Source organism: Nyctereutes procyonoides, unplaced genomic scaffold, assembly GCF_905146905.1.
Source record: "Nyctereutes procyonoides isolate TBG_1078 unplaced genomic scaffold, NYPRO_anot_genome, whole genome shotgun sequence".
Taxonomy (NCBI): Eukaryota; Metazoa; Chordata; class Mammalia; order Carnivora; family Canidae; genus Nyctereutes; species Nyctereutes procyonoides.
In genome coordinates, this window is record NW_026575029.1 from 5,043,749 (window position 1) to 5,065,628 (window position 21,880).

The 21,880-nt window shown below is 44.6% G+C and overlaps 1 protein-coding gene across 4 annotated transcripts in view; it reads right to left on the reverse strand.

Moving 5' to 3' along the window:
* STOX2 (storkhead box 2) overlaps window positions 1-21,880 on the reverse strand; it is a 163,085-nt gene that overhangs the window by 10,932 nt on the left and 130,273 nt on the right. For 3 of the 4 annotated variants that reach the window (XM_055315700.1, XM_055315701.1, XM_055315699.1), the window contains 2 exons: window positions 10,441-10,593; window positions 834-3,099 (listed from right to left, as the gene is read on the reverse strand). In XM_055315700.1, coding sequence (XP_055171675.1) covers window positions 834-3,099; window positions 10,441-10,573 — 2,399 coding nt within the window. In that variant the 5' untranslated portion in view covers window positions 10,574-10,593. Of the gene's footprint in view, window positions 1-833; window positions 3,100-5,237; window positions 5,311-10,440; window positions 10,594-21,880 lie in introns of those variants that run through there. The other variant, XM_055315702.1, reaches the window with a different exon arrangement.

Below are 21,880 nucleotides of genomic sequence, written 5' to 3' on the forward strand. Positions count from 1 at the left end.
GGAAGAATTAAGGAGGAGAAAAGGAAGTTCCATAGACTCTCTTTTGCTTTCTTAACCCTGAACCACTTGAGCGCTCTGGACATAACCATTAGGCATTGCACACTCTCTGTTGTTAACCCTTTGCTGAATTACCAGCTCTGATTAGAGCCCCTTAATAGGTTGTGTCAGTTCTGCAGGGGGAGAGAGTTGAGTGCGGACACAGGCTTTGATCTAATGGGACACAGGCCCCTCACTGTTCTGTGAGAGACACAATGTTCCATTCCTCTGTGGATGTGAAGTGTTGGAGAAGGTGGGGGTGGGGTGGGGAGCACACAGAGTAGGGACTGCAAAGACAACAAGCATCTAGATCCCCTGGAAAGGTGTTGACATCTGCTATTCCCACTAAAAGGACCTGTCCTTGAATCAATCAATTTATACCCAAGCCCTATCCAACCCCAACTGACTACTGACCACTCATTCTACTCAAAAAGTTACTATTTTTGAGGACCTAAAAAAACCCCTTCTTTTATCAGCATGATGGCAATATAAACACAGAAGAAAAATCCTGGAAAATGTTGGTCCTAGTTAGATTGGCCTGATGCAAGTTTGAGGGAGGGAGCCAACCCACCAGTCCAGATTGGTGATCTCTACAGCTGCAGAAACATTTGTTTCAATTCCTGAAAAAGAAGTTAGAAACAGGTTGTTAACAGTACAACTCATACAACCCTTAACCCGCATCCACAGAATTAGAACTGTGAAATCAGAAACTTTTCAAGTTGTTTGTATAAAGCCCCAGGCCCCGATAGGTGTGTGTGTGTGTGTGTGCACGTGTGCGCAGAGATGCCTCTCCCTACCGTGGGGAGTTGAATCCACTGTCCACAGTGATGCTGCTACTGTCTATGCTGTCAAGGCGTGCCGAGTGGGTGGCTCTCTGGTTGCTGCCACTGTCGGTCTCTTTTGGGGCAAGGAGGGTGAGGTTCTTTTCAAATTTCCTCTGTAAGTCTCTTTCCTTCTCCCTCTCAAGGAGCCACTGCATGGTGCCTACGTCATCTCTGTTTTTTTCCTCGTCCGTGTTTTTGTTCGCCCCTTCCTCGGAGTCGTCGTCGTCAGAGACATTGTAATAGTCAAAAGAGGCTTCCTGGTTCCCCCCTGACTCCTGCTGACGCTGGGAACCAGGCATGGCTGGTGCCACTGAGGTCCCCAGGGGCGGCTCCAGTTTCTCGCATCGGCCTGGCAGTGCGTCGGCAGGTGTCTTCGGGAGAGATTTGAGGAGGGACAGGCTCGATTTGTGGTAGCTGTTTACAGACAAGGTGCTGTGAAGAGGTTTGAACAGTGTGTCTTTGCTGAATATTTCTTTCCTCTTGTCCAGGCTGCTGGGCTCGGCGCCGTGGTGCTGGACGAGGCGTCCATTGGCAATCCCTTCTGCCACCGCGCCCGAGGCAGCTGGGCCCCCGCCTGGCCCTTTTGGTGACTCCTCCTTGTGCCCTACAGGCTCTCTGGAAGAATGTGGGGCCTGCCTATCAGACAGAGGCAGCTTTTTCACCCCTTCCGCCAGAGTCAGAGTGTCATGATCCTCTTTGTTTTTTCCCAGAGGTGATGGCGCCGTGAGGACCGTCTCACTGGAGGTGTTGCACTGGAAATAGTCATCTGTCGCTGTTTTTGTCGGACAAGAGCTGAGTTCCCCGTAGGGTGGCAAACTCTCAGGTGGTTTGCCTGGCTCCAAAAGGCTACAAGCACTGGAAGGCTCCTTGCTGCCACTGACGATTTCTGGAATACACACCTCTTTATAGCTTGTGGATGAAACATGAGCCCTTTGATGACCAATTGTTTGTGCAGGCCTTAAAGTACTGTCGTCAATGTAGGATTGGCTGGGGGTTTGGTCATCTTGGCTACAGCCTTCAGCCAAGTCTTCAGGTGTCCCTAGAGAAGAAGCACCCAGAGGGCCCTTTGAGTTATCCATTGATCTGGATCTCTCCTTGGCTTTGCTCGATCTCTCATTCCTGGACCTTCGGTCCTGGGTATGGCTGTGGCTTCGGTGCACTTTTGAGTGGGAGCTTCCCCTGGAAGGTTCAGGAAAAGGCATCTCAGTTCTCCTTTTGGCCAGTTCTCCAGACACATCCCATTCTGGTGTCATGGGGAAATGAGACTCAATCACGTTCGTGTTGCTATGCATGATGAAGTTATCTCCCTTGTGTTCAATGATGAAGCAGCCCTCCCTGGGTGCCCTGGTAAGAGGGTCACAAAAGTCATACTCTCTGTCACCTGGGATATCCAGATGAGAACCATCCGAAGGGTCTCCTTTAGACACTCGTGTCTTGCTGTGTGACCGAGACTTTCCATGGGACTTCCGATGAGTCCTACTCTTTTTACTTCTTCCACTGTGATGGGCAGAGGACCCGGCTTTACTCCGATGCGCTTTTTCTTCTTCAAGTTTCTTCATTAGTGCAGTGTGCCTCATGACATTTTCCACGGTCAAGTCCGGGTTAATACGCCTAATGATTTCCATTTCGACTTCCCTAGGGATGGTAGTTGGTGTGTCTTCATCTCGCAGGGGCCACTCCTCAGGAGGAAACTGGGCAGAGAAGTTGGCGAGCTGTTTGGTCTTGTCTTTTTTAAAACTTAGCCGGAATAACTTGAGTCCGAATTTTTTGGACTGCTTTTCACTATCTTTAGGTTTTGAGAGAGTTTCTGTCTTGTAAGAAAAGTTTACAGTACTTTTGCTCTTTTCAGTGGGTGGCACCTGGCATAGTGAAGGAGGGCAATAGGGGTCTTTGCAGTCCTTGGCAGGTTTTCTCTGCAGAGTGGAAGCATGCATGCTGTGCATGTCTTCTCTGCAGCAGTGGCAAGAGTCGCAGTGGTTTCTGGGCAATGTTCTTTCCCTGACACAGCCTGAGGCAGAGGGCGTTATGGTTCCGGGCTGTGGAGAGGTACACTGAGACCTGTCAGGTATCCTCTCGTCCAAATGGTACCATTTACTGTTAGTTCTTATGAGAGAAGGAGTAATGAAATAAGTCTGTGGAGTCACGATGAAATAGCCATCCGGAGTTGGGTAGATCTTCCTCTCCCGCACCAGCGTGTTCAGCGTGTGCCGTAGAATTTCTTGGCTTGGGGTGGGAACACCTAAAACCAAAGGGAACACAGACTCATGAGAACGTAGAAGGAACTTACTGTCAGTTCCTGATTTTTCAGAATGTGCTATGAACTCAATGTTTGTACCCCCAACCCAATATCCCTACGTGCAAATCCTAATCCCTGATGTGAGGGCCTTTGGGAGGTGACTAGGTTTAGAGGAGTTCCTGAGTGTGAGGCCCTCATGATGTACCCTCATAAGAAGAGGAAGAAACCGGAGCTCCCCACCTACTCCCACCCCAGCCCCACTGCCATGTGAGGATATGGCCATCTTCAAGCCAGCAAGAGGGCCCCTCACTAGACACCAAATTTGCAGGTGCCTTGATCTCAGAGCTTCCAGCCTCTAGGACTATGAGAATTAAGTGTCTGTTGCTTCAGCCATCCAATCCATGGGATTTTGTTACAGCAGCCCAAACTAGGACAAGACAAAATCCTGTTAATTTTGCCAAGCTTCAAAGTATTATTGCACCACAAGTCAGCAGGACTCAGAGGTGTTCAGGAAGAGACTTGGAAGCTAGGTGCGGCGAGGCTGGTACTGTTGTCATGAGGCCTTTTACTGAACTGAGCCATCAAAGGCAGAGTATTTTTAAAGGAAAGGGAAGTGAAAAATGTTTTGCATGATGTCATATACATTTACAAAACAGCCCTTCTCAGTACAAAAAACTAGGGACACTGGGTTGAAACAGCTGTCTTGGCATTCAAAAGCAAAACAGAACGCATACAGAGGCCACTGTATACCCTGGAAGCTATTCTATACACTCATTTTTCAAGATTAAGCTTACTTAATAAACTAAATTTTGTAAGTTGCATAAAAGAGCAATTAGACTTGACCATGGCTGATGATGCACCCTCTAATTCAGAAATCATCACCTTCAATTTTGAAAGTGACTACAGTAGTGGTAATATTCAAGTGAGAACATTCTCCTTCTTGGACTAAGTCAGCAGGATGGAGGTAGTTTTTCTGCCTCATAACCAGACAGCCCTAATAAATACCCCTGTGAAATCTCAGATGCTCTACGTCTGTCTGGTCACTGAGTCTGAAGCTGCCATACTCGCTAGAATAGAAATTCCAGAAGAAAATGACAGATACTTCCCGGCACAGTGACAGATACTGTTTTCAAAGGGTTTTGTGCGCATGCTTATGCTTTGTCTTTCTGAAGAGACAGAACGAAGAGTATAAATTCTTAAGAGAGTACAAACTCTCCAGGTAATAGGGCATTTACTTATTTCTTAGGTATTCTCCATCCCTCGGTGCCATGTACACTGAGGATGGTAGTACTGACTAGTTGGATCCCAATGATACAATTTGGAAGTAGGTCCAAGTAGGCTGAAATCATACTACCAATGTTCAACCGTGTCTGACCCACAAAATGGCAATTTCACGTGATTCAACCCAACACAGTTAAGGCAGTGTCACATGGAGACTGAAAGCCTCCATCCCAGAGCCACACTGCTGGATTCAAACCCCAGCTCCATCACTTTTAGCTTGTGGTAGTGGGTGAATTATGCAACCCTCACCCCCCATGCCATTCCTCCATTTAAATCTAACCCCCCAATCTCAGAATATAATCTTGTTTGGAGCCAGGTTCTTTTCAGAGATAAACAAGTTAAACTGAGGTCTTCAGGGTGGGCTCTACTCCAACATGACCAGTGCCCTTGTAAAGAGGGGGAATTGTATGGAGAGACAGGCACAGAGGGATGACAGTGTGGAGAAACGTTGGTAGAAAATGTCCATCCACCAGCCAAAGAGCACAGTCTGGAAGAGTTTCTTCCCTCAAAGACCTCAGAAGGAACCAACCAACTGTGCAGATACCTTGATTTTGTAGAGTGAGCCTCCTGAACCGTAAGACTACAAATTTCTGTTGATTAAGCTCCCTGTACTTTGTGAGGGCTATGCTAGAAAACTAATACAGCTGGTACCGCCTTAGGCAACTTAACTAACACCTCTGTGGGCCTCTGTTCACAGTTGTCAGCAGCTGGATGATAACAGCACGTACCCTCATAGGGTAGTCGTGAGTTTAAATGAGCTTCAAGTCTGTAGAGCTGTGCCTGACATTTAGCGGGGGCTCTAGAAACATTAGCTATGAATAGTCTCAACTTTGGGGCAGGACCCATGGAAACCAGATTACCTTCAGAGAACATCGTGTAGCAACGTAGAACAGCAGGGTAAACTAAGTTTAGGCTCTCGCAGTCCTTCCAAAACTACAAAAGTGGGATACGAAAGCATTAGTAACGGCCTGGGAAAGAGTCCATGCATGTGACGTGCCCTGCCCATCCATCTGTGTTACCATCTTCAGAAGGCATCCTTCTTGGCCGAGGTGGGAAAGGTAACATTGCTTATGCATAATGTCCTGTGTAGTATAATTACTTAATTTTTGAGCTGCATCCTTTCCCTTTAGTCTAGTCCTCGAGAGATGTATGGGGGTTTTTATGCAAATGGCTTCAAGGCTGGTATAATAACAATTTTTAAAATTGTTATGATAGTTTCTGCACAAAATGAACTCTAATGGAACTAGTGATACAACCAAACCACATATATGAAAGTCCTGAGTGCTGTCAAAAAAAAAAAAAAATTCTATAGCCTCCTCACAACCAGGGCCTTCTGCTAAACAAGTTCGGGAGCACCATTCACACAGACTACCACTCCCAAGATGAGACACACTAGGCACACTGCAGCCTCACGGGGGATGCCCACTGGGGTTGCGTGGCACAGCATTGTGGGTGGCCAACCCAGACCAAAACTAACTGTATCTTACTCACACGGTAGCATGCCTGCAATCCATACTGTAAGAGAAACAAGTTCTTCAGAAAAAGCGGTAAGGCTCATTTCTCAGAATTCATGATTGACCAGTTTACTCTGCTGCTGTAGTAAAGGCAAGCTGAGGTGTAATGCAGAAAAACAGCTAGTACTACACACAGAATTTGCTGACTGTAGGCCTTCCAAGTGCTGATCCCAGAAAACTCAGGAACCTACGCAGAATCATGACTACGGTGTCGTCGTGTTTATTTGCCATTAAGAATAAGTGCTTGGATTGTTCCCAATTGAAGGAGTAAGAACAAGTTTCCAAGGAGAATTTACATTTAAAGTTTTCATGTTTATCAGTCCAACAATGTTTAATTTGAAAAAACAAGCTAGAAACATTCCCTGTCCAATCCACTTTCCACCCTTCCACTTGTGAGTTTTCAAAGCTCTGTGACTCACTGATACCTAGCGTGATTATTTTATTATGAAGCCCTCGTAGAATGACTGGTATTTTCAGCTGTCTCTGAAATCCAGACTTCCATGAGAAATCTGCAGGGCTCACCTGGAAAAAGAGATGGTTGTGATGGGTATTTTCAATGTTTTGCACATTCCACCACTTCAGATTCTATTCCCAAAGTTCACCACGAATTTGGATTTTGAGCGCTTAAAGAACAAAGATATGTCCAAATTGGGCCGAAACCTAACTTCTCTCCTTTTCCACGCCTTTACATCTTTCCAAAGCAAAAACAGATACCTAAAAACACTGCATGACAACAGGATACTACTCAGACTTGCATATCTCTTTAATCCCGCAAATCTGACAACCATGGGAACAGATAGCGCTTGCACACATTCTAGATGTTAAGCATTTCGGACAGAAACTTTGAGTGGGCTTCTTTGGATTATTTCTTCTCGTGTGTGAAAAGGGAGATTTCTGCAAGAACTGATCTAAAGAGATGAGTTGGGAGGTAGAACATGGGGTATATAACATTAACATTCTCTAGTAAATTCGAAAACCAACTTCAACCCCATTAGCAGCTCTTCTGAGGGTCAGATTTCCTCTCAGGAAGACCCAACTGTAACAACTCAACAAGTACTAGTCTGACTTAAATGATCATTCTTGATGGATGGATGATGAGTACTTACTTAGCTGAGAAGCAAGTATTTACTCTTTTTATACCTTAAAAAAAAAATTCTTGTTTCTGTAATGGAAACTGGCACACAAAAGTGGTTTTTCAAAATTCAACCAATATAGGAAAATGATAAAAGGGTTCACATTTCAGGATGTCAGACATTCTCACAAGACGGCTTTTCACTAAAAAACTTTTTTTAGACTATGGATGTCCAGAGCAGTAATAGAGCCCAAAATCTAGACTATGCTTTTTATTTATACATTGACATTAAATATGAGAGTTCAAATATTTTAATAATATTTGGTTAGACTTCAAAACTTTATTTTCAAACAGTAAGCTTTAAAAAAGTAAATAGTCGGGATCCCTGGGTGGCGCAGTGGTTTAGCGCCTGCCTTTGGCCCAGGGCGTGATCCTGGAGACCCGGGATTGAATCCCACGTCCAGCTCCCGGTGCATGGAGCCTGCTTCTCCCTCTGCCTGTGTCTCTGCTCTCTCTCTCTCTCTCTCTCTCTCTCTCTCTCTCTGTGACTATCATAAATAAATAAAAAAAAATTAAAAAAAGTAAATAGTCTCAAAAAAAATTAAATAGTCTTACCTTAAGAAAAAAAAACCATAAATATGATATTTAAATCCCTCCAGAGTTTTAGCACTGTCATTGAAAATACATTTTCAAATAGAATTTGAAAGTATCAAGTTTCTAAATTGTTTTGTTCTGAAGCTTAAATGCTAGCAAAAGAAAGGAAGGATGTCCAAGCAAGGAAAGAAAAGAAAGGAGGGAGATTAGGAAGAAGGAAGACAGGCAGGAAATAACCTCATTTTATGACATACTAGTTTAAAATATGGAGCTATTGCTGAACAAAGCTTTAAATCATTACTACCATACCGTAAACCTGTGGCTGGCACACTTTTTCTGTAAAGAGCCAGAAAGTAACTACTTTGTGAGCCATATGATCTCCCAGCTGCAACTACTCAATTCTGTAACTGCAGCATAAGCAGCCAAAGACAATACATAAATAGGCAAGACTATGTTCCAATAAAACTTTATTTACAAGCACAAGTGGTGGGCCACACTTAGCCTGAAGCCATAGTTTGGCCACCTGTCCCCTAGACTCAGGTCTGTAGAGTATTCTCCACCCCCACTACCCTGCCCCGGCAACTAGGGTAGACCAGTTAGTCATCAGTGTCACAAAGATGAAGAAGGTTAGGTTCGCTCCTCTAAGTCCATCTGACGAGGCCTTGAGATCTAGGCTCACTTAACATAAAACCTAGCAAAGCAGTTGTTCTTCTAAGCACAAGTGACCTATGAATTTCTCTCTAAAGTATCCCAACTTAGTGATACTGTAATCAGCTGCTTGGCAATTTACTATTTCATTTTGCTATTTTCCACAATTGACTATTACATACTTGCCCTCTGTTCTTCCCATTCTCTATTTTATAGCCCAGTGATGGGAGAGATGTAACCAATTTTGGAAGAGCTATGTGATCTCTCATGAAGCTACTAAAAATAGAGGGATTTTAAAAGCTACTGGGCATTTGATGTCAGAAGTGGCTAACCAGATAGAAGGCTAACCAGACATACCCAACCAGATATAATGTCTTTCTTCACAAGGGCATTACGTCTATGAACAACATCAGTCTCCTTAGATCGCTCTCATCTGGAACTCTGATAATCTTACTAATGAAAGGAAAAGGGTTTGCCTGGAAGGTAACAAAGAAAGGCAATCAGTGGGTAGCCCCAGTGACGCAGCGGTTTAGCGCCGCCTGCAGCCCAGGGCGTGATCCTGGAAACCCTGGATCGAGTCCCACGTATGACGCCTGCTTCTCCCTCTGCCTGTGTTTCTGCCTCTCTGTCTCTCTGTCTCTATGAATAAATAAATAAAATCTTAAAAAAAAAGAAAGGCAATCAGTGAAGAATATTCAGAGATAATATTAGAAAATTTAAGGCAATTTGTAGGTTGCAAAGGTGGATTTTGTGTTAGAGTTTTTCAACAGTATATATAATTTCAAAACATGTTAATTAGAAAACTGAAGAAGGGAGGAAAAAATCACTGGGAGAGAAATATGAAGTTCCTTTGGGGCAAAAGGAAAAGTGGGGAGACCCAGGATGGTAGATGAGTGTTTAGTTTAGAAGTAGTCCCATGGGTTGGGTGCATTTTCCTATACTTTGACCTTAAATTTGCCAGGTTTGCTTTGGCCAATGAAATATTAGTGGCTATGGCGTGACCAAAGGGCTGAAGAGCCCTTGTACAACCAGGCTTGTTCTCTTGTGCCTCTGTCAACCCAGTGAGCAGAAATAGGCCTCTACTTGTGTCTTTTCTCAAAAAGGATGGGGTACAGGTGGAGCAGAGCTACCTGGGCAGGTCCAGTCTGGATCAGCTGACTCTCGGAGAACCCACAGACAACCTGAGCTAAATAAATGGTCGTTTCTGGATACCACTGACTTTCTGCTATTGTTACCCAGCATTTGGGTAGCAAAAGCTAATGGATACAGCCTATAGTTTCTGTTTACCAAGGTCTCTTCTAGGTTGCATGAAAACTTGTGTCAAGGGTTCATGTTTAATGCAAGCATAGGTTGAGTCCAAGCCACGCTGGCAAACTGGTGGCCCAGTGATGTGTTTTATTTGACTTGCATGTCACTGGCACACATGTTAACATGTGTTCACACACATACACACACACACACCCCACACAACGGCCAATAGTTAAGGAAGTCTACAGATTTCACATAAAACTGAATTTTTAGGTCTGAAGAAAGTAGGATATTTACAACTATCCATTTTTTGCAGGGGAGGGGGTGGCAATACACTGAAGCTGAGTAGTGGGCTGCCTCTCTTGAGGTAGCCCATGGAGTCTTTAGCTTATCACTGTTCCTAACATCTTCTGGCATTGGAGGCACCAAATGCCATTCATGCATTGATAGGCAATTGGCCTACTGTCTTCTTTTTATAATATTTAAGAGAAAAGGAAACATTTTATTTTTTTAAATGCGATTTTAGCTAATTTATCAAATAGTATATTACTACAACTCATCAAGCCATGACCCAAGCATTCAAGATGTATTTCTTTTTGACATTTATTGTCGCTTTAGTGTAAACCCTTGGGACGAAAATTTTCTGACACGCTCCCATGAATCATGATGTTCATATATTTCGAGGAGGTTATGTTGAGGTTGAACAGAACCTTGGTAGTTTTTGCCAGAATTCTTTATGGATTCTGATTCAATTTCCTCTTCTCGGTCCCAATTAAAAAACTGTTACAGCATTACGTGAAGACAGCAAATTATTTTTGAAGTAAAGAGGTGCCTTGACTTTTAATTACAGAACTGAGAAAAGTTTCCAGTTTCCAAAGAGTTTTTTTTTTTCTAACTACATTTAAATGGGTGGAACAGTCCATGTGAAGGCTTAGAACAACCAGAACACACCTCTATTTGGAAAGTGCTACATTCCTTTCCCATTACCTGGGAAACACGTGGTCAGGTGCTCCATCAGTGCTTCTTGGGTGACAGGTTTTCTTGCGGAGTTCATTGCCGAGATGGCCAAGCAAAGGATTTCCCCAAGCGGGATAAACTGAGATTGACTGATGGGAGACATGCTGATTGGTGACACATCACCTGCAGAAAGACAATTTTTTCAAGTAAGCAGTTCATTCAAAACCCGGCCTTTCGCCACACACACGTACACACGAGCACACACGCCCCCTCCATGACTCTTGCCTGTTCCCTGTATTATGAACATGACCCACCCTGAACACAGCAGTTTGTTACGGCCACAGTCAATGCCACTCAAGTGGAAAGACATCCACAGAGCGGTGGAAGCTCCAACTGCCTCAACAAGTAGAACCTGCCTTGAAAACCTGAGATCTCACTGAAACCGACTTACTACCGAAAGGCGTACAGCACAAGACTAAAAACTGAACTCTGACTTTATTAACTTGCAGCTGGTTTATTTAATAACTGCCATTCTCATCTCCACAAATGCACTTGTGCAGAAACTTGATTCATTCATCTGAATACTCAGTGCCCTTTATGTGTCAGGCATTTGCTGGGGGCCTGGGATTTACTCGGGAAAGAGAGTCATCTCCCCTCCCCAAAACATCCCTGCTCTCGAGGAGCTTCAATTTAAGTGGAGGAGACAGAGGGGTAGACCAGAGTTCCCAGTTCACCAGAGAAGGCTGCACGGCCGGCCGACACTAGGGCAGAGAAGAACAGGTGGTGGTGCAGCACCTGGGGGTGAGGGTGGGACTTAGAAGCAGCAGTGCGAAGCTTCCCTGAGGACGTGCAGCCTGAATCCAGTGCTGAAGTAGGAGTGTGCCTGGTGGGGGGTTTGGGGGAGCGGTGGGACCTGTAGGCAGATGTTTGCGGGGAGTAGAAGAGAAGGGGCACAGGTACATAGGGACAACCATGAGGGAAGAGCTGAGTGCCCCCGGCCTTCATCCTATGAGGGATGGTGAGGGATGGCGAGCCACAGAAGGAATTTCAGGAATGACAAAGTCAGATGTGAACTTCAGAAACAGGAGGGACTGCAGGGAGCAGCAGAGAGCAGATCACCATCCACAAGGGACTGTGGCCACCTGCCTGCATCTGCCCTGCTCGGCAGAGGCAGGCCAGCCTGAAGACCCCGCAGCGAGGGAGGCCACCAAGGGCTCCCCAAGAGCATCAGCATGCAATGTGAGGGTCTGTCTTCGTGTCTGTGATCTTTATGTCACGCTGTGGTGTTTTCACACTACGTTCCAAGAACTCCCAGAATTCCCCGGAAAGACTTCTGGGGTGCGGGTGGGGGTGGAGGCCTCGGCAGAGGGAGAGGCTGCAGGAGCAGGAAAGTCTGACCCTGACACCCGGGGGCCACCTGTTTCATACACGGGGGCTCTGTAAGGTTTCACCTAAAAAAAAAAAAAAAAAAAAAAAGGCCCTACAGAAAGAGGGTGAAGTTACCAGCGGAGCAGAATGTCCGTGAGCTTCGGAGTTTATTTCCCACACGTATTTGCATAATCTCTCCTTTTTTGTTTACTAAGCATGATTTCTCTCTCATAGTAAACTACCCTGGCTGGCCAGACCTAGACTCGGGTCCACCTCTGACAGGTGCAACATCGTCCTGGGATGGCACGAAGGGGCTCTGGGGTGGGCCAGCCCGCCCACTGTCGGGACACCTAAAGCTGTGCCCAGCCATGGTCCCTGGCTTGCTGGGGGTCCAGAGGTCCTTGGAGAAGGAACCTCAATGTGCTTTGATGGACTGGATGGGAAAAGCTTTGATGGATGAAACCAGGCCAACAGGGCCTGGGAATGAAAACCAACTGTGTGTGTGTGTGTGTGTGTGAAGTCTGACCAGCATGAGATGAAGGGGCCAGACCTGAGCAAGACCTGAGGGCAAGACCCCAGGGCCAGACCTCAGGGTAAGACCTCAGGCCCAGACCTCAGGGCAAGACCCCAGGATCAGACTCCAGGGCCAGGCCTCAGGACAAGACCCCAGGACCAGACCCCAGGGTCAAAGGCTGGAGCCCAACACCTCCCACAAAACCTGGTTCAGTTCAGTGCTTCCCTCTCTCCTGCCTCACCCGGGGCCCCAGTCCATTCTGCTGTGGCTCCATGCTCTGCAAGATGGGGGTGAGAAGAGCAATTTTCTCAGTGGTCAGAGGGAGGGGGAAAGTATCCAAACCCAGAACAAGAGAGGAACAGCAAAAGGCAGGAACTGACCTCACTTAGGACCCATAAACTTCGGGGGCCCATGGGTTAGAAATATCATAAAGAGAGGCCTCTTGCAAACATGTGGTGGGGTGGCGGTGGGTTGAAGTGAGACCATGGCATTTTGGCTGTCACTGGCGATGTGAGCTGCATCCACTGGCTGGTAAAGCTCCATTCATACTGGTGAGTCAAAAATGACCGAATTATGTGGGCTGGGACCATCTCAGTGGGCAAGGGTGCTACTGCCTAGAGCCACATCTCTTTTTTAAGCCTGCCGTACCCTCAGTTAAAACAATCTACTTGGAAAGCCTCATGTGCAACAGATGAAGAGGGGCGGCGGCTGGGTGCACTGGCCGTGGGAGTTTGGAGCTGTCCCTGTTCAGATCTCTCCTCCCTACATGGCCCTCTAGCTCAGCCACAGCCACTGGAAAGTTCTCTTCTGGAAATCTTTCTTCCTCCCTCCACTGTCTACAGGAGAGGAAGGGGACACTGAGGCTGGGTTCTTGATGAGTTGCCATGTTAGCTCCATGGACCTCAAAATCACTTGGGACAATTTTAAAAATGGGATGGAAAGGCAGATGGGGTCGGTGGGCTACGGGGCGATCAAGGTGCAGCACCTTTGGACTCCTGTACCATTCGCAAGTTGAACACCGTCTTGAGATTTGTCTTCTGTGATTAAGGACTTCTCAGAAGACCAAGGTTACAAAACGACTAAGATATGATTCGTTTTAACCACAGTTCTACTTTCTAATTTTGTGTAGGTAACGGGGAACTTGGGCCCTCTGTAGAAGAGAAAGGACCGCTAGCAAAACTAACCACTCCAGTTGAGGCCATGCTTGTCCTTATGCTTTTAGATGAAATTATTTGTTTGTTTGAACTGCCATCTCCTAAGTTTATTTCTTTATGTTCATCGCTGCCAACTATAAGAGCCAGCATGCTCTGAGTGTGTCTGAATTGCATTTGTTTTGGAAAGGCTCAGTTTCGCCATGATGAGTATGTGCAATAACTTTTAACTCAGGATATAGAACAGAATGGAATTTGGATGCTCCAAGTGACTACCTCGTCGTCTTGTTTTTATACTGCACTAAGGTAAGTTATTTTCCACTCCTCTCTGGTCCCCAATGCCACTGGCAATCCTTGTCTACACTGTGCCCAGATGCTCCCCAGGTGGACTCCTCCACTCCACCTTCAGTGCTACCCTTCCTCCAAAGCACCGTCCTCTCCCCTGACCCACTGGAATGGCTCGATGACTGTCACTTTCCCTCCAACCCAACACTGCCTTCTCCACAGAGAAGCCAGATCTTAGAAGAACAGAAAACATGCCACCTCCCTGCATGAAGTCCTATGGTGAGTGCCCGCTGTACCCAGAAAGAGAGTGGAATGGTTCGCCGGCCTGCAGTGGCCCCCAGGGTCTGTCCAGCCATGTCCAGGACCATCACCCTACTGCTCCTCACCCCCTCCCTCTTCCACACTCACAACTTCCTCTGTTCTTTGAACAAGACAAGCTTTTTCTCAACTCAGGGCCTCTGCATTTATTGAGCTTCTGGGAGGCTCCATGCACAGAACTCTGCTGGACTGGCTTCTCCTTTGAGTCTCAATTTAAACAGGACTTCCTCAAGGAGCCCTGTCCTGACCACCTGATCCAGGGCTGCTCCAGCGCTCCAGGGACACTCCCTCTTGTTCCCCAAGTGTGAGATGTGGTTTATAAAAAAATACATATTTGCTGTTTATCACCATTCCTTGCACAGAGCTCCTAAAACCCCCTTGAGGAATTTCCTTAAGTGATGAGAGAGATTAAGTTGCCTTTTGTTATGTTAATAGGGTGGCTTTTGGACTAAGTATGGGGGTGCTGGTGGCCTGGAGGACTAACTCTGTGATTACAGGGTTGGGACTTGCCATCCTCCTCCCCAACCTCCAGGGAGGGGAGAGAGGTGGCAGGTTGAATCAGGCGCCAGTGGCCAATGACTTAATTAGTTGCATTTATGTAATGAAGCCTCCATAAAAACCCAAAGGATGGGGTTCAGAGAGCTTCCAGGCTGGTGAACACACGGGGATTTGGGGAGAGTGGTGTGCTCAGAGAGTAGGGAAGCTGAGCCCCTTCCCTGTACTCAGCCCTATGCAACTCTTCCATGTGGCTGTTCCTGAGTTGAATCCTTGTAGAATAACCTGGCACTCTAATAAGTAAAACGTTTCTCTGAGTTCTATGAGCTGCTCTAGCAAGTTAATCAAGTCCAAGGAGGAAGCCATGGAAACCTCCAATTTATAAACAGTCAGTCAGAGGCACACGTGACAATTTGGGCTTTCCATTGGCTTGGAAGAGGGGCAGTCTTATTGGAGGGAGCCAACTCATAGCTACTTGGTGTTATTCTGAGCTGCCGTAATTCGTATTGTTCTTAAAAAAAGGGGGGGGGAGGGTAAATAGTTTTATATAAGCTTTATTTTCTTATAAACTTCCATTTAAGTACTGTCCTCAGGGAACATTGGTCAAATCCAAAATAATTCAGATAAAACCTGTGGGATCTGATGTTATCTCTGGGTAGAGGGTATCAGAAATCAGCCAAATTGGAGGCTTGTGTTTGAGAACTGCTTGGTGCTGTGGAAAAACCACACACACACACACACCTGAATTGGTAGGAGAATCTAAGCCAAGTTACTATCTTCACACTCTGAATGTATGCATGCGTATCTGTGTTTACTGGTTTCCTGTCTGTCTCACCCACTTGACCATAAGTTCTGCAAAAGAAGAACACATGAATGCTACCCTCTGACTACATTCCCAGTGCCTAGAATAATGTTATGTGAGACACCCAGTAAATGTATGTTGAATGAATGAATGAATAAATGAATCAGAAAGAAAGAGGGAGAGAGAAAGAAAGGAAGAAAGAAAGAAAGAAAGAAAGAAAGAAAGAAAGAAAGAAAGAAGAAAGAAAGAACAAACCCATTTACAACACTGTAATCCTTGGAACTTCTCAGGATATTTTTAAGGATTGTGACTTTTTTTTTTTAAAGATTTTATTTATTTATTCATGAGAGACACTGAGAGAGAGAGAGAGAGAGAGAGAGAGACAGGCAGAGGGGGAAACAGGCTCCATGCAGGAAGCCCGATGTGGGACTCGATCCCGATCCCGGGTCTCCAGGATCACAACCTGGGCTGAAGGCGGCGCCAAACCGCTGAGCCACCTGGGCTGCCCAGGATTGTGACTTTTTGTACATATTTGCTAAATAATTGTAAAACAAATAAAATAACAAGAGACCAAATATACTCAACCAGGCAATTTCTAAGACTCCCTCTATTAGTTTCATCAACAGTGAACCAAAACACAGCAGTTACCATAGAAAAATAATTATATATTAAATGAGGTTCAGGATGTGCATTTAAGGTCTATATTAAAGGAATCATAAATATCTTTTAATACAATACATTATTCAAATTACCGTGATTTTCTATGGCTCTTTTATATAGCACCTGCTTAATGAGCCAGCTAGTCGCTTAAAATACTAGAAAATTCAGGGCGCCTGGGTGGCTGAGTTGGTTAAGCATCTGACTCTTGATTTCAGCTCAGGTCATGCTCTCAGGGTTGTGAGCTTTAGCTCTGTGTCAGGCTCCATCTCGCTTGAGATTCTCTGTCTCTCCTTCTGCCTCTACCCCCCACCCCCCGCTTGCACACCCTCTCTCTGTCAATCTCTCTCAAAATAAAGAAATGGAATATTATTAAAAATGCCAGAGAATTCTTCCAACAACTCGACCACATGTACAGTCAAAGAAGAAAACAAGGGAATGGAAATACTGCTAAAATATTATTGGTCACCGTAACCTACAGAAACTACCATATTGTGTATAAACTATGAATTGTTGTTTGTCTGTAATTTATGGGATGGAGTTCTCTATTGTCAGAATTAGTTCTGAATGCATTCATAAAGACAACTCATAGCTACTTTGCAGGCTAGCCATTTTTTTCTGGACCACCCCAACTCTGTCCTGTGGTTCTAAAAAGAAGGGGTAAATAGGTTTTATGGCAGCTTTGTTTTCTTACAAATATCCATTTAAGTACAGGTCCGTAGGGAACATTTGTCAAATCCAAAATAATTCAGACAAAACCAAGCACAGTGCCTTGGACAGAGTAAGCATTCCATAAATTTCTGGTAAGTAAATATAAAATCTGAGAAGGCAAAAGAAGAGATTCCAGTTGTGAGCAAGCCTGCATTTAACATTAAACTTCAAATGCCTCCATCAACATTTGGACGTTGCTTTTATTTGAGGTACTGGTCAGCTGAGAAGCAGGAGGGCATAGGGAAGCACCCGGTGCCTTGCAGAGAGGAGCGTGGGGAGCCCAGCGGAGGCAGGAGAGAGGGCATGCGGGCAGGAAGCAGAGGGCACTGGGGGGGGCTGGGCACAGCTGGAGCACACTGGGGGTGGGATGGCATGGCAAGGGACACAGATGTGGACCGCAGGCTTAGATCCAATTCTTGATGTTGAAGGGGAACCTTTGCACGTGTTTGTACAGTGGAACGATGTGACATGTTGGTGTTAAGAAAGCCACTCTTGTGCAAATGTGGGAAACAGGGGCAACCGTGACAATCATGCAGGCAGTTGACAAGGAGGGTCTGGGGCAACAGGCAGAAATGATGCACATGCCGACTTCCTCTGTCCTGTATTGTGTCTACCGCTACTTACTTCCACCTCAGAAATATCTTTGTCACAAAAATCCATTTTTACTATCGAAACCCCTCTCTCTCTTTTTCCTTCCAACATTTGGCCAGTTCCTTTACTTGGAATTATTAAAAAAAAAAAATTCCCCCTGACATAATTCATCCTTTCAAGAAATACATTTGAGAGCCTGTTAAATATTCAATACCTTTAGGCACTCACGTTGCAAAATGGGTCCTATCTTGGTTCTATTTGTGTGCCAAAAAAACAAAACAAAAACGTACCGATAAAGCTCTGTTCTTTATAAATGTCATTTTTTTTTCAGTCATTAAGTTCTCTGTACTCTCCAACCTCTGCATATGCAGGAGGGCAACACAGCTCCTAAGATGAGATGACTTTTGCAACAATTTACACCCATCTCTTCCCAGATGATATTTGCAGCTTTCCAAAAGATACCTAGCTAGGAAAGCAAACATAAATCTATTTCCTTCCATCTTAAAGTACCCATCTTCATACAACTCCATAAGAAAAGGACAGCCAAAATTTTCCCAGGAGAACTACATCATAATAAACTACGGCCTTGAAAGTACCCCAAAGCTTATCTTCTATGTGAGCTTTCTTTAAATAACCCATTTTTTTTCAAGTACCAGCATTAGTGTTAAATTATCCTGTTTTCCTGTTTATTTTGAAATACTAGTTCTTGCTGTGAATGTCAATGTGGGCTATACTCCGGATTAAAGAGTTACTTACCTTTGACCCTAGTGAAGTTCATGAAGTTCAGAGCAACCTACTTGCCAACACAGTCCTAAAGGCTGTACTAATTTATAATTGGGAAATTCCCGACATATAAAGGTGTTCCGGAGATATTTTGATAAGTGCCCGGTCTCTCGTAACAAAATACAATTACCACTCTGCGTCTGTTCCCTCATCTGTAAAATGAGGGTTTGGAAATGATGTCAAAGATTCCTTCAGGCTCTCATTGATTCTATGATTCTAGATCAATGCAGCAGAATTCTGGCATAAAAGCATAATAGGGTACTCACGTGTGGCTCTATTTCCATCGTGCTGGAGAAACTATTTTAATACTCAATCCAGTCTGAAAAAAGTAGGCCTTACTTTTCAAAAAAGAAGAGCAAAACATAGCGGCCATTAATCTCTTCCCTTGTAATAAAGGCCTCATCGTTGAACTCTTTCTTTTCTTTTTCTTTTTTATTTTTCGTTGAACTCTTTCTAATTCAAAGTCTTGCTCAGCTTTGCTCCTTAGGACTACAGTGTGCCTGTTTTTGTTCTCTCTGTTGCCAAAATTAACACTAAAGTTAAAATTATACATGCCAATAAAATTACCACATGCAGTAGATACTGTGACTCATAAAAATGGTCAAACATGCCTATAAAATGTGCAGTGGGCACAGCGGCAATCCGACTGTATTCCTTTCAATAAACCGTTCACAGAACTCCGGACATGCCAAGTTTTATCTGAAACACCCTGGAGCCTGGGGAAATTGTAAGCTCTCTGAGGTTAAGTGAACAGTGTAGTGTCTCTGATGCAGAGCATCCAACAGACCCTGTGTTTTACAATGTAGTTCAATTTATTAACCCCAATTTTATGTATATGTGGTGTTTGGTTCTTTTAACAGATGGTCTACACAATATTTTTTAAGGAGCTGTTCTAGAAGAACACATATTCCCCTCCCATACCCTCTCCAGCGAGACAGCAACCTCCTGGCAGAAGGGCAGAGCGAACTGTTCCCATGAACTCACACGCAGCCACACTTTACACAGCTTTCCCTTAAAACCACATTACTATGGTTGGCTTTCAAATGTTTGTGTTTGAAATCTAAAAGGTAACAGCATTGCAAAAGGGCCCCTTTACCAGTTTTCTATATGTCTGATTTACATGCCACTGATTTCAGAAGTTTAAGGCCGAGCTTTTATGGCGATAGTTGATGGCAGTAAAGATGACACTTTTTTTTTTTTAAAAGAGGGATGTTAGAACATTTAGAAATTCTACAACAGCTTTTCTAAATTGGCGTGGTGCTTTATTTTGATACGCGATGGGTCTCATAAAAAAGGTCCAATTCCTAAACTATTGTTTGAATAAACTGTCTGAATTCAAGAGAAATGTAAATGAGGGGCTCCCGTTAGTAATACCAAAGTTAATGGTGTCTGCTGCCTAAGTCTTTACTAAGAAACTTCACATGAGAGTAAACAACAGCAATCACGGTGGCACACAGCGTGCATACATGCCCGCGAGCACACCCACAAAGGGGTTAAGGCCACCACATCCCCTGAATCTTTCTGGTTTGCAGTCTAATGCATAGATATGCAGCCACCAGGTATAATGACAAATCAATCAGTTCACTGGTTTATAAAAGAAACCCATTGCCTCCCTCAGTCCACAAGCTTTCATCACTCCTGTTACTGAGATTTGACTACTGATTAAAAACAAATTGTCACAGGATAAGCAGAGATGGACAAGCCAGAGAGGGTAGAGAATGTGGTAGAGGAGGGCAACCAATGGATAGTGATGGCTGAGAACCCCCCAAGTAGGGGGCTGCGGTCACCATCACCAGGGATGACCACCGACACCTAATCATAACCAGCTAATGCTGCTGGACCATTCTGCTCCTACAACAGATTTGTAGCTGAAAAGTTAGGATGGGAATATGAGCCATCAGGCCAATTATATGCTTTAGTAACTCACACCTTTGGTCAGGCTCCACGTTATCATCCAAGTGCGGTGTGTGTTAGGCACTATAAAATAAAACCTAGCAGTGTGCTATTCACAAGCAGGCACTCAAATGTTTTGTTGAATACGCAGGTACTGCACATACAGACAAGGCAAAGTAAGACCCTGCTCACTGCCAGATGTTTCCATCACCAGCTGCCCCCTTTGCTCTCTAGACCTTCATTCAGGGCTAAGGTACAGCCATTTTACCACCAGGGATACAACCATGATGACACATCAGCCTTAGTTGACAACAATTCATAAGACTTCTCAGATGTCACTCGGCCTGTGAGGCACCTGGCCGGCGGAGTCCTGTGTCTGCCACCTCTTTGCTAGAAGTACATCACGCAAGTCAGAATCGACATGCCTCTTTTAAGCTAACACATACTTCTCTTCCATCTCTATCCTGTATGAACCCAGCCTAACACCAGAGCCATATTAGATGCTCCAATGTCCACCGATGATATTTCTCAATGACAACTTAATACGTCAGTCTAACATCTCCAGGGTCATTCGCTTCCACTGTTTATGAGTTAGAATTGCCACAGCTGTTACTCAGCCTCTGTACTCCCTGCTTCACCCATTCAGGTATCACAACCAGACTGTGACTGATTTCTCTACAATGCAATTATACCAGAACAAGAAGGCCTAATTAAATACAGTTCGAATATATGTAAATGCTGACAGTTCCCAAATTACAGCAAAATTATACCGAATGACTGCTACCAACTCTCCAACAACTGAACACTCTACTACCCCTTCCAACGGCCATGGAGGCTATTATGAAATAACACGTTAAGAGTCTACAGGGATGAAACAGTGCAGAGGCCAGAGGACACACGCAGAGAACACTCCCAATTCACTGTACCAACAAGGATCTTTTCTCTCCAAAGTCTGGCATCACCAGACAGGGGCTGAAGCCATGGACTCTACAGCCAACACTGTAGGTTCAGAGCCCAGGTCTGCTCCTCATTAGTTGTATGATTTGAAGCAAATTATTTAATTTGGGGGGGGGTCGTGATTTCTTCTTCGGTAAAGGGCACAAAATGATGTTCACCCACAGAGTTGAAGAGATTAAAGGAGATAGGGATGTTGAATACTTATGCTGTCCCTGAAATAAAAAAATATCCAACAAATAGTATTACATTTACCTTCCCTGAGCCTATTTAAATGTGTTCAATTTACTTTTTCATGGTGTTTGAATTTCTACCAATAGGAAAATCACTGGGACCTAAAAATAAACTTTTTTTTTTTTTTTAACAAAACTGAGACATCTGCAAGAAGGCTAAAAGGGCAATAGTCTTTGTTACTCTAGTATGAATTAGTTAAATCACATGGCTTACCTCTTCATTCTTAAATGTGAGCATGAGCACTGAGCGAATGGAACAGTTTGGGAAGCAGAAAAGTTAAGATACATATATATGTAAACATACAGCATTTGGCATGTAATACTGGCCTAGGGGAGAATGGTCTGAAAGCAAACAGGAAGCACACATAACATAGGGACTTTGGAGAGAGGAGGGCACCAAAAATTGGGAAATTGTGTGGATAGAGAGGTCATAGTGACACCAAAGAAAGTTGGCCTATTTCAAAATTTTGGCAGGGCTAATCTCTTCCCCGAGAATGGAAACTTGGCACTTGAGTGGACACTCTTGGTACTAAAGACCAGTGACACTAGGAGCTACATAATCTTGAAGGAACCATAGCCATTACCTCTTGTAAGGATAATGTCCTATGGGATTCGAGAGAATCACTTTCACATAAATATTCAGAAGTTAGCATACCCCTTACCTACAGATGGCTTGTCCAATAATATTCTTCTTAATCGAGTAAACCATAATCAA